This window comes from Myotis brandtii, unplaced genomic scaffold, assembly GCF_000412655.1.
Source record: "Myotis brandtii unplaced genomic scaffold, ASM41265v1 scaffold158, whole genome shotgun sequence".
Lineage (NCBI taxonomy): Eukaryota > Metazoa > Chordata > Mammalia > Chiroptera > Vespertilionidae > Myotis > Myotis brandtii.
Genome location: NW_005355753.1, coordinates 1,466,223 through 1,478,434, shown reverse-complemented (window position 1 = coordinate 1,478,434; position 12,212 = coordinate 1,466,223). Strand labels below are relative to the sequence as shown.

The following is a 12,212-nucleotide window of genomic DNA, read 5'->3' as shown; positions in this document are numbered from 1 at the left end:
TGTCCATTGAGATAATTTACATATCTACAACGTTTTCCAAAGTGTACGATTCAGTGGCTTTCAGTGCATTCTCAGTACTGCATGCATCACCACAATCCTTTTCTGAACGTTTTCTTGACCCCAGAAGAGCCTCTCAGGTGTCACTCTTCCCGCCTCCACTTGTCCATCTCTCCTCGCCATTAGCAAAAGCTCATCCTGTGCGCGTACACTCGTCTCTGCTGCACACTTGCTGTGAGTGGTAGCAGGTGCTGTCTGGTCTTTGTGAGTAGCATTTTGGCTTAGCACAGTGCTTGCCAGGCTCACTCGTGTTGCAGCATGCCCAAGTGCTTCATTCCTCCTTCCTTCCTTCAGCAGTCGACCGCCGTTTGGGTCCGGGAGATATTCTTGAGTTCTTCCTTGCTCCCACCGCCACATCCAGTCCACCTGTGACGAGTGCCCCTTCCACTGTCTCCCGACGTCAGCCCACTTCCCTGCACACCTGCCTTCCAGGGACCCGGAACATAGTCCCAGTCTCACTTCTCTTAAAACGCTTCAAGGCGAGGTCCTCCTTGCTGTGTCCGACAAAGTCCTGCGTGAGCATGCTACCCCTCGTGCCTTCCAGGACGGCTGGTCTACAGCAGTGAGGCCTGGGCCACCTTCGATTCCAGACGTTTAGAACAGCAGCCTCAGCATCCCTCCCTTCGAGATCAGGCCCCATCCTCCATGTTGCTCACAAAATGGTCTTTCAGTTCTCAGACTGCTGCTCCGTTCCTCTCCTCAGGTCCTTATAGGCTGCACCTGCACCTAGAATCCCACCCCAACCTTTTGCATGAGGGCTCAGCCCTTCCTCGCCTTATGCTCTGTCCTTCCATCGCTGTTCACTTGGTCACCTCTTTGTGAGAATCCACTGTCATTAAGGGCAAGGACTCTATCTCACTCGGCTTTCTGTGTCCAGCAACTGGCCTGTCCTAATGAGAAAACGCTGTTTGCCACTGTGTAAAGCATTACTCATTCTAAAATGAGCTCAGGGATGGGCATGGAGGATAGATCTCAACACAGAGGGTCATTCCTAAATGGTAGCTGTGCTTTGATGGGATTTCACACTCGTAACAGATGCCTTTACCAGTGCCATGTAGTCCCCAGGGGTGGAGTCTAGGGGAGAAATGTAAATGTCCTGGTGGAAAAGATCTTCACTGTCTCCTTACCTATACATTCTTGGGTTCCTGCTCTTTGCCACTCAGGATGTTTTTTGGGGGAGCAGGGGGTGTTGATAGAAATAAGTATATTTTTTTAAAATTTAAATTCTTTATTGTTTAAAGTATTGCATAAGTCTTCTTTTTCCCCCATTGACCTCTCCCAGCTGCTCCCAACCCCCAGGACGTGCCCTCACCCCCCTACTGTCTGAGTTATGCTTATATGCATGCATACAAGTCCTTTGGTTGATCTCTTATCCCCTCTTCCCCTGCCTTTCCTCTTAGGTTGGATGGTCTGTTCGATGCTTCTATGACTCTGGCTCTATTTTTGTTCATTATATTCCACAAATGAGTGAGATCATGTGATATTTATCTTTCTCTGACTGGCTTATTTCGCTTAGCATAATGCTTTCCAGGTCCATCCATGCTGTTGCAAATGGTAGGAGTTCCTTCTTTTTTACAGCAGCGTAGAATTCCATTGTGTAGATGTACCACGGTTTTGTAATCTTCTCATCTGCTGATGGGCACTTGGGCTGTTTCCAAATCCTAGCTATTGTAAATTGTGCTATGAACATAGGGGTGCATATATCCTTTCTGATGGGTATTTCTGATTTCTTGGGATATATTCCTAGAAGTAGGAAACTGAGTCAAATGGGAGTTCCATTTTTAATTTTTTGAGGAAACTCCATACAGTTTTCCACAGTGGCTGCACCAGTCTGCTTTCCCACCAGCAGTGCACGAGGGTTCCTTTTTCTTCACATCCTCGCCAGCACTTGTCATTTGTTGATGATATCAGGACGTTCTTGACTGCAGCTCTTTCTTCCCCCAGTACCTCTCATTCACCCCCAGCAGGAATCCCACAAAGGGTGCACTGTGCTTGTTCTTAGTTTAGGCCGCAGTACAAGTGTCTTCATGACTTGGCAATAATTTTGTACTCTTATCCCCGTCTGTCACTCACGCCCTTCTTGGAATGACATGAACCGTGGTGGTATCAGCTCTCAGCCGTGCATCTTCACACACCGCAGAGCACAGGACGGACCTTGGTCATGTATTTTGCTCCCATCTCATGGTCATATTTCTCCTTATAGGTGCTATTTCAAGTGGTTTCAGGCTGGAAGAGTCTCCGTTTGTTCCTTATGACTTCATGAACAGCAGTACTTCGCCAGCCAGCCCTCCAGGCTCAGTGGGAGATGGCTGGCCACGTGCCAAATCGCCCAATGGCTCTAGCAGTGTTAACTGGCCACCAGGTAAGATGCCAGCAGCTTCTGTCATGACTGGGTAATGGTTTAGCCCAGTTCTGGCTGTTGGACTGAGTGCTCGGGATACAAATGAATCTGCCCTGTGTCCAGTACTGCCTTACGCTCCAGCAGTGAGCGTGGGACTGTCCGCCACTGGCACTCAGGCTCTGTCTCACCTGTGCCAGGGAGCCTCCTGGGCAGCATCTCAGCTGTGCCGCAGAGTAGGCAGAATGGCTCCCGTGGCCTGCACCGCCTGCTCGGTTGCTGTGGCCTTGTGCCTGGTAATAGAGCACTGTAGGATGTTACTGTTTGAGGTATACAAACCCAGAGCATTGGGTCCTGTTGTAAAAACCTGCAAGTTATTCATAAATAACAGCCTGTGTTCATCTCGTTTTGTTACCGAATCAGAATACTTGCGAATTACATAGGTTTTAGGAGTAAAAATTTTACATTATTTAGTAATGGATTTTAAAATGGTGATTAAGCCTGAACTAATTTAAAGTTTTCATTTCCAGAATTCCGCCCTGGTGAACCATGGAAAGGTTATCCAAACATTGACCCAGAAACTGACCCTTACGTCACTCCTGGCAGTGTCATAAACAATCTTTCAATTAACACTGTGCGGGAAGTTGACCACCTCAGGGACAGGAACAGTGGTACGTAGGCGGGTACACTTCCGTTTCTGGACAGCATGGTGTAAGGGTGGCTCAGAGTAGGTGTGAGGCCTCAGCAGCAACGTCACCAGCACATCTCAGCCCCTGACGCCCAGGAAACCGGGCAGTGGGAGCAGAAGGGTCTCTTGTCCCGTAGGCGACTCCTCGGCACTTTAAGTGAGGAGGATTCATTCTCACTTGATACGGTAAACACACATGTGACGTTAACAGAGGACCAACAACTGGTCGCCTTCCAGTCATTGTATTAGCAGCTGCAGGCTGTTGCCTCCTTTACACTGTTGTGGTTATTAAGAAATGGGTGTTTTTTGTAAAAGGTGTGTTTTTGTTATTATTTATTTATACACTGGATATTAAAGACTGTCATCTGGAAAAGCAATTTGTCTCTCAAAGAGTGGAAATAATACCAATTTTAAGGATCCCTATAGTCCAGATGCACTTTTTAATGGGTTATCAAATAAAATCATCCTACTATGTGCACGTGGTTATATTTACTATATTTCGTGGGTGCACCGGAAGGAAGGAGAAGGAAATGAGAGTATTTTCTGTTCTTATAACATTTATCCTTCCATCTGCCCCTTTAAACAATGTTTAATAAAGATGCCAGTCTGCATCTTACATTAGACGTGTCATCGGCGAGCAGGTGTTTGCCATATCACAGTGGTGAGGAGTCGTCCTTCCAGCACAGTTGGGCAGACAGCTCTGCAGAAGTAGGGAGAGCCACTGCCTTCCCAGGGGAAGGAGTAGGGGCAGCCACAAGGCATCCTCGTGTCCTGGTGGCTCATGGGAGACATGCTCGCAGAGATGGTGGCTTCTGATCTGTGGGAGATTCTGAAAGTCGGGGGGAGGAGGGAGGGTTAGTTTTGATATCAAGAGAAACCACTGAAAGTTTTGAGTGGGAGAGTCAACCTTTATTCAAGGTGGGTGAGCAGTTGCATTGGAGTGGGAGACCCAGCAGGAGCTGTTAGAGCGATCAGATAATGGTCAGTCTGGAGCTAAACTAGAGAAAATGGTCATGGGCTAGGTTTCGGAGACTGAATCTGGAGCGCGGTGGAGGAGGAGAAAGGCCTGACCAGGCCGAGCTGTCCAGTGAGACAGCTGTCAGCATGCTGTTTGGAGGGCGAGAAAGAAGGTGCAGCCTTGGGCAGCGTCTGTGAGCCTGAGCACGCCTGTCCTTTCTCGAGACGGCTGTGAAGTGGCGGTTTTGCTGGGCGCTTTTGCTTATTCTAAGGCACCATGTCGCTTACTCTGGGAATAACTAATTGGGCTCTTCCCCCACATAGGGTCATCCTCATCCTTGAACACCACGCTGCCTTCAACTAGTGCCTGGTCATCCATTCGTGCCTCCAACTACAACGTTCCCCTCAGCAGTACAGCACAAAGCACTTCAGGTGGGCGGGGCGGGGCGGGGGAGTGGGCCCTCTCCCCTCTCTGCTGAGGTCACGCTCTCGGCAAGCTCTCCACTCTGGTGGAGCAGTGCTGTCTGTTGACCGCACACCCGCTTCCGTGAGGCCGCAGCCAGGAAACTAGCTTCCTCTCTCCCCCTCTCTCTCTCTCTCTCTTTCTCTCTCTCTCTCTCTCATATATTTTTATTGATTTCAGAGAGGAAGGAAGAGGGAGAGATAGAAACATCAATGATGAGAGAGAATCATTGATCGGCTGTCTGCGGGGTCGGGTTTGGAGGTGAAGGAGCACTTTCTTGGCTTGTTGTTTTCTTGGGCAGTTTGGTTAGATTTAGGGGTTTTTAATAGAGTCTCACTTTGTTTGATTTGGTTTCAGCGGGAGAGTAGATGTTACTATTTAAATTTGATCTTTTCTAAAAGCAATATCTCCCCCCTCCCACTTTTTGTTCCCTTTGAGTAGCCAGAAATAGCGATTCCAAATTGACGTGGTCTCCGGGGTCAGTCACAAACACCTCTCTGGCCCATGAGCTGTGGAAGGTCCCTTTGCCACCTAAAAACATCACTGCTCCATCCCGCCCGCCTCCGGGGCTCACTGGTCAGAAGCCTCCCTTGTCTACGTGGGATAATTCTCCTCTGCGTGTAGGTGGAGGATGGGGAAATTCTGACGCCAGGTATACCCCAGGTAAGATGAGGTGCCGAGCACTGGCCAGCACGCAGGCTGGTGTGACAGGGGCAGTGCCCTCTGTCAAGGGGGCTAGAACTAGAACAGCATGTGGCTCCTACTGCACGCTCTTCTCGGTCTCCACGTCACCCGGTTCACCTAAGAACACTTGGCAGACAGTGGTGAGTGAGTGGAATGGGGCTCCTTTCTTTGAGAAGTTCCTCACTTGCTCCTCTTAAATGTGTGCTAACTTCTCGCTCCTGACCAGCCTTCAGAGCACACCACATGTGGCACACAGAGCAGAAGCCGCCACAGTAGGGTCGGGAAAGCCTGGCCTTGATGTAGGGACTCATAAAATGTATTGCAGGGTTTTTGTTTTTTTAATTTTTTTTTTTTTTATCGATAGCGAGAGAGAGAGAGGAAGGGAGAGGGATAGAAACATTGATCGGCTGCCTCCTGCACAACTCCCACTAGGGATGGAGCCCACAACCCAGGCAGGTGCCCCCGCCGGGAATGGAACTGTGACCTCCTGGTTCATAGGTCAGTGCTCAACCACTGAGTCATGCCAGCCGGGCTAACCAGAGACATTTGAGAGGAACGGGTGCTGCTAGTCAGACAGAGCCAGCGGGCATAAAGCAGACTGTCTCAGGAAAGGGGCACAGGGCTCCTGCTCCTGCTCCTGCACATGACCAGCACTGCACTGCCCGGCTCCCCAGCACACAGCCCCGGGGTGAACTCCGAGCTGTCTGCCGGTTCTTACCTCATTATGCGCTGCCCCTGGACTGTACCAAACTTTGTCATCTCCAGGCTGAAAATGGTAATATCTCAATAATTTCTGATTTTTAGACAGGTGATTGGCTGAAATAAAACTTACAGCGTTTCCTTTGGGAGAAGTTTTGATTACATGAAAAGAATACTTGAGTCTGTTTTAAGCTACTAAATGCAAATTAATGTAATGGGTGTTGTGTGTACGTTGTTCTTTCTGGCCACAGCCACCTGGGGACCAGCTGCTGTAAGTGGCTGGTGTATAGTGAGGGGATGCCTGAGAGCCTGCTCTAAGGAGGCTTGGTGGAGTTGAGTGCGATCAGGAAGCCAAGCAAAGCAGAGGGAGCAGCATAAGGCTCAGACCTGGGGGCGCACTGGGGCTCCCTATTGGACTCAGAAGGTTCCAAGAGCCGTGTGCAGGGAGAAGTGGGTGGAGCTACGTCCCAAGCTGTACGGAGTGTCTGTGAGGCACCTGGGAGCAGTTGTAAACTGGGCTGACTTGATCACATCTTCAAGGTCTGCTGCTGGGAGAGAGCAGAAAGCAGTGGCATGCTCCCGTGGTGACCCAGACAAACACAGGGCTGTCTGCTCAATTGCCAGCTCGAGTGTCCCTCAGAGGGGGACACTCATGCCAGTTCATCAGAGGACACTGGAGAGGCCTTCCCCAAGTGGTAGTCTTTTGAGATAGATTTAGCTTCATAAATGAAAATATCCCAAAGGGAGGCCTTCTTTGTGCCTCACTAGCCAGGAGCCCCGTGACCCCCACGGATAATGATGGGACTGGGATGTGCTTGTCCTAAGTTATCACTCCAGCCACAGTCTCAGGAAACTGACTTGTTCTCTTTCTTCCTTGTTCAGGGTCCAGCTGGGGTGAGAGCAGCTCAGGGAGAATAACAAATTGGCTTGTTCTAAAAAACCTTACACCTCAGGTAAGGGCACGGGCACTGGTGTGCGGACGCGCGGGGGCCTGGGAGAGGAGGTCTCCGGCTTCTTAAGTGGAGGAGAGGGCTGCCGGGCCTGAGCGGAGGCAGGGCTGGCAGAGGAGACGGCTTCAGGTCCCAGGCGGGCTGCGGACTGCTGCAGCCCTTCTGCCTTGGGAAATGTGCCGATTCCCTGGTCTTAGCCCAAGACGGGCAGTAATGTGGGCTAGGACCAGGGCTGGGCAGTTCACCAGGCCAGCAGATGAGCTTGGTGCACTTGGAGAGCCCTGGTCTGCCCTGTTCAGTGGGGCCATGTTCTTCGTTTCTGAGCCACCCCGCTTGGAGGCTTATGTTAGATCCCACCCTTCTCCCACAGGGAGCAGGGCCTTGATGGGTCCTGCCTCAGGGCAGGGGAGAGAAGACTGGAAGCCACAGCAGGGCAATGGCTAAGGAATTGGGGACCTGGGAAATGTCCCGGGGTCCAGAGGCCACAGGGGTATGGCTCTGGGCCTAGTGGAGGTGGGGAGGGGGCACCGCACCCCACCACAGCAGTGAGTCCCAGGGGAAAGTAGCACCAGGAGTGAAACATCTCAGGCAAGAGGGAGGACAAGAGTCCCATCCCGGGACAGTTTCCCTGGTGTCCTCGTGCCGCGCGGCGCAGCTAACTGGCACTCACCAGGGGAAAGTAGCACCAGGAGTGAAACATCTCAGGCGAGAGGGAAGACGAGAGTCCCATCCCGGGACAGCTTCCCTGGTGTCCTCGCGCGGCGCAGCTAACTGGCACTCGCACTGTCTCCTAGATCGACGGCTCGACTCTGCGCACCCTGTGCATGCAGCATGGCCCCCTGATAACATTCCACCTGAACCTCCCGCACGGAAACGCTTTGGTCCGCTACAGCTCGAAGGAAGAGGTAGTGAAGGCACAGAAGTCTCTGCACATGTAAGTTGGCTGCTCTGTGCACCACCCAGGAGCCCTCCCGCCTGGAGAGCTTGGGGTGAGAGCACACCTCCCTCAGCGCCTGGTCTGGTGGCCCCAGAACATCCCCGGCACTGCGGCCCTGTGGGATGGTTTTGCAGGCACGTGTTCATGCAGGGAGGAGGGAGGGTGTGCTGGGTACCTGGTGTGTCCTAGACACGCTGGTGCCAGCCCCACTTGAATCCCTGGGAGCCCCCGGTGGCTGGGTCCTCACGTGTGCGTCTCCCTCCCCAGGTGTGTGCTGGGGAACACTACTATTCTCGCTGAGTTTGCCAGTGAAGAGGAGATCAGTCGTTTCTTTGCACAAAGTCAGTCTCTGACCCCTTCCCCTGGCTGGCAGTCCCTCGGGTCCAGCCAGAATCGGCTGGGCTCCCTCGACTGTTCCCACCCGTTCTCCAGCCGGACTGATCTCAGTCACTGGAATGGTGCTGGGCTGGCGGGGACTAACTGTGGAGACCTCCATGGCACTTCCCTCTGGGGGACCCCCCACTATTCCACAAGCCTGTGGGGCCCTCCAAGCAGCAGTGACCCCCGAGGAATGAGCAGCCCATCCCCCATCAATGCTTTTCTTTCTGTTGACCACCTCGGTGGGGGTGGAGAGTCCATGTGACAGGTAGAGGTAGACTCGTGACCGTGACCGCAACCTCAAGATGCAAAGGAAAGGGGCACTAAGTTGAGCTCGCCGCCTGCAGCCGGGGCGCCTGTGGGAACAGCTCTTCTCTGCACATTTTCCACTTTGTTTTCCCCGAAACATATCAGTTGAATACTTGAATCATGCAGGCCAATACTATAATGTGAAGGTGTCTCTCGTTACACTCCCACTGGCGCCATACGTGCTGACCGCGTAGTGAGCTCACCTGTGCGAATTCATCATGTTTAGCCTTTGGGTTCTTTTTTTTTTTTTTCCCCCTATTCCCACACCCCCACCCTTATTTTTTTTTTTTTCCAAAACCATTGTTTGGGCTGATAACGTATGAGCTTTTACCTTTGCACTGAATGATGTTCTCTCCGTCTAATCGGCAATATGGGGGGGCAGCTGTTCCGTGTGATGTTTACTCAAGGATGTCCTTAAGGTGTGCGCTCTCCACTATGCCTTGACGTCCGCTACCTTACTGTGTGTCGTGGAGTTGGAGATCACGTTATGATGCTGACTTAGGACGATAATGAAAGTGTTGCACCCGTTTCTTCATGTTCTAAAACTAAAGAATTTCGCTCTGCAGTTTGAAAAACTGTGGCCACAGCTGTGACTTGCAGCCCGCCTGCACCGGGGGGGCCCTGCACTTTGAATGGGCTTTCCATTTTCTTTTGAAGGCTCTCACGTTGACCTTCTTGTTTACAGATTTTTTTGTTTGTTTTTTGAGAAAAAAAAAATGTTTACTCTTCCATCATTAAAAAAAAAAAAATTTAAAAGACAAAAAAAAAAGAGGAGGATTTAAAAGATGCTTTCTATCTCTGGGAAAAGGAGCAGCATTTGGCCATGTTCTTGTTTTCTATTCCTGTCCTAAATCAAAGAGCATGGTTCTCAGGAAAACCGGGTCCCCAGTCAAACAAAAACAAAACCTTGTAGTTTCTTATAGGAAAAAAGGAAACCCCCAAGTTTTAGCACTGATACTATGTATTGCTCTGTTAAAGAATTTTCTCTGCCAAAAAAAAAAGAAAAAACAAAAAAACGCTTCAAGCTGGAGTTTGACGTTCTGCTTCAGATGCTGTCTTTTTATTAGTGTGATGATGGTTTGCTAATGATCAGTAGGGAATCATTTTTGTAATTCCATCAAGTGGCTCTGTTTCTGCTGTCGTGACTGTGTTATGTCTAATGTTGTACCTTAAAGCCGAAATCAGTAACTATGCATCCTGTAAGCACGGTTTTGGGCTTACAGAGTCGTTCATTGTAGAAAGGAAATTTTAAATGTTGTTGCAAACTAACGAGTTACACCATTTTTACAGTTTCTTTCTCTCCTCCCCCCTTTTTTGCCCACAAATGGTATTATAATGCTTGCTTAGTCAAAGGAGAGACTAAACAAGGGTAAAAATTTTAACACACAGAATTTGCCATCATTTCATTGCCTTGATTCTAACTGTTTGTGTCCTATGATGCAAAAGAAGTCAGTGGCTTTTAACTGTTTACAAATAGAATGTGATTGTAAAATGTACAGTTTGGTTGTGTTTAATTATGAAATTTCTTCAGATATAATAAACCATGACTTTTTGGCTGCTCAACATCAATTGTCTCTTTTTTGTGAATTTATTTGTACGCTCTTTTTTATAATGAAAGTTTTCAAGTTGCTATGTATGAGGGTTCTCATAGAGCAACCGATTAAAAATATAAGCAAATATTGGAACATTTTAACTGAACTTATCCACAATCTCACCCTGAAATAATGTGAGAACAATGGGAGACAGTAGCTGGCTCCCGCCTGCCCTCCGCGCCTGTGGGACCTGTTGCTCAGCGCTCCTGTGACTCATCTTCCCTGCCATCCGTGCCCATCGCAGGCCTCAGCAGACACGCGGAGCAAGAGGCTCACTGCCCGGCAGTGTCTAGTGTTAAGCTCAGACCTCTGTTACCAAGCAGGAGCCGCCGGACTGGCCCCCTCCCGCTCCAGCGGGCTCCGGCGGCCTGTGCTCGCAGCGCCAGGCTTCACTGCGGCCACTTGCCAGGTGTAAGCCGTGTTCCGTGCATTCGATGTGTATTGACTTCCACACTGGTTTTTCCAAAAACCAAAGGTAGCTTTGAAAAACCACGTCTGGAAATGTTTGGGACGTCACGCTAATTGACCTTTGGGGCTTTGAGTAGTATATAATTGACTTCATAACTGCGTTAATTGTATTGTTCAAGTGTTTGGGAGTTTTTTGCGCTTGTTATGTGGAAATAAAGTGTTTGATTAAAAAAATTAGCAAGTGGTTGATTTTTGCTTGGTCCTTCAATAATACAGCGCTGCTCCCTAAGACACTGCGCTTCACCGAAGCCCACTTTCATCTCTCCCACCTGCCCCTTCATCCCGCTGGGAGTCTGACATTCCCCGGGGTCCTGGTGCAGGTCACTGACCGCCTGCAGGAGCCCAGCCACCCGTCCACATGTACGCCAGAGCACGGCCAGTCATTTCCGAAGGTGGCTCATGGTGCTCCCGCCACCCGAGGTGCTCCTGCTGCTGTGCTGGGGCATGTGCGGGGCTGACACTGCCTCACCCTCCCAGACGTTCCCGCTGTGTTCCCGTCCCCCAGGTGCCTCCGCTCCTTGCTGCTCCCGTTGCCACAAGTGTCTTTCTGTCCCAGCAGGACCTCCAGGTCCTGTGCCAGGTGACAAGGAAGCTCCTGCTCAGATGTGTGGTCACCTGGTCAGACACATGGTAGTTGCTCAATAGGGGAAGGAAATAAACTATTACCTGTTGACACTTGTGGACCAAAGATGTGGGTGAGCCAGGGAAGGTGGAGGTGAAGTTCTTGACAGCAGGACAGATTTCGATCCAGACAGGAATACAAACTGCGGTTTTATCGAGCAACTGGCTGTAGGTCCAGCTGTATGCTCCACCATTGGCACGTGACTGTTACCCTCTTCTCCAAGGTTTAGGTCTTGCCCTGGGGAGCCTTCATTCTCAGATGTGAGCGGCGGGGCCCCGGCCAGGGACCTCCCAGCAGGCACTGGGGAAGCGGGAGGGGAGGGACAGTCATGGTGCTAGGCTTACACACCAGGTGCGCCTACACGGTTCCCGCCTCACAACTGGGTGCCCCAGCGGCCCGGACTGGGAACTACCGTAGAGCAGTGTTTCTCAAATTGTGTCGCCCCAAGGCTCGGGACTGCGGGTGAACCTCCCGGGGGATCTGGGCCAGAACTTTAAGCTTTGCATTTACAGCTGAGTATGTTGCATTCTGCTCTCTCACATCTGTTTTCATCCAAAACTAATGTTTGAACCAGCCAGTGAGACTCTTCAGAAAGCGGGGGCAGCACAGGGCCAGCTGTGCGGACGCTCACGTCCCGAGGAGCAGAGAACTCCAGGGGCCTTTGCTCGCGCACGGCTCGGATCCACGGCCCTGTCCTGGCTGGTGGCCTGCTGGTAAGGAGACCCCTGACCTGCCGGGAGAGAGGACTCAACTTTGGGCAGCTGTGTCCACAGTCCATCCCCGAGGGGGCCGACTTCAAGTGATGACAGGACCTAAACAGTCCAGGGCCTGACGCCAACTCACAGGCCCCCGCGACAGCATCACTGAACCCCCTGGCTTTTCATTGATTCATGGTTTTTAAAGTCACCTTCGTTTATTGACCAAGTTGAGTGTGTACAGAAAATCAGTGCTGTTTGCCATAAACTAAAGGGAACTATATAACAGAACCAGAACCCAAACTGCGTTCCATTCCCGGTGGAGGCGTCTGTCAAAGTGGGAGGGGAGGGGAGACGGCAGGGGAGGAGAAGGTG

The 12,212-nt window shown here is 50.9% G+C and overlaps 1 protein-coding gene across 7 annotated transcripts in view; it reads left to right on the top strand.

Annotated features, from left to right (window-relative positions):
• The window catches only part of TNRC6A (trinucleotide repeat containing 6A), an 89,470-nt gene extending 78,776 nt beyond the window's left edge, over nt 1–10,694 (top strand). For 6 of the 7 annotated variants that reach the window (XM_014536257.1, XM_014536254.1, XM_014536256.1 and 3 more), the window contains 7 exons: nt 2,261–2,419; nt 2,926–3,066; nt 4,365–4,472; nt 4,945–5,166; nt 6,769–6,839; nt 7,631–7,770; nt 8,041–10,694. In XM_014536257.1, coding sequence (XP_014391743.1) covers nt 2,261–2,419; nt 2,926–3,066; nt 4,365–4,472; nt 4,945–5,166; nt 6,769–6,839; nt 7,631–7,770; nt 8,041–8,416 — 1,217 coding nt within the window. In that variant the 3' untranslated portion in view covers nt 8,417–10,694. The remainder of the gene's footprint in view (nt 1–2,260; nt 2,420–2,925; nt 3,067–4,364; nt 4,473–4,944; nt 5,167–6,768; nt 6,840–7,630; nt 7,771–8,040) is intronic. The other variant, XM_014536259.1, reaches the window with a different exon arrangement.
• The last annotated feature ends 1,518 nt before the right edge of the window (nt 10,695–12,212 follow it).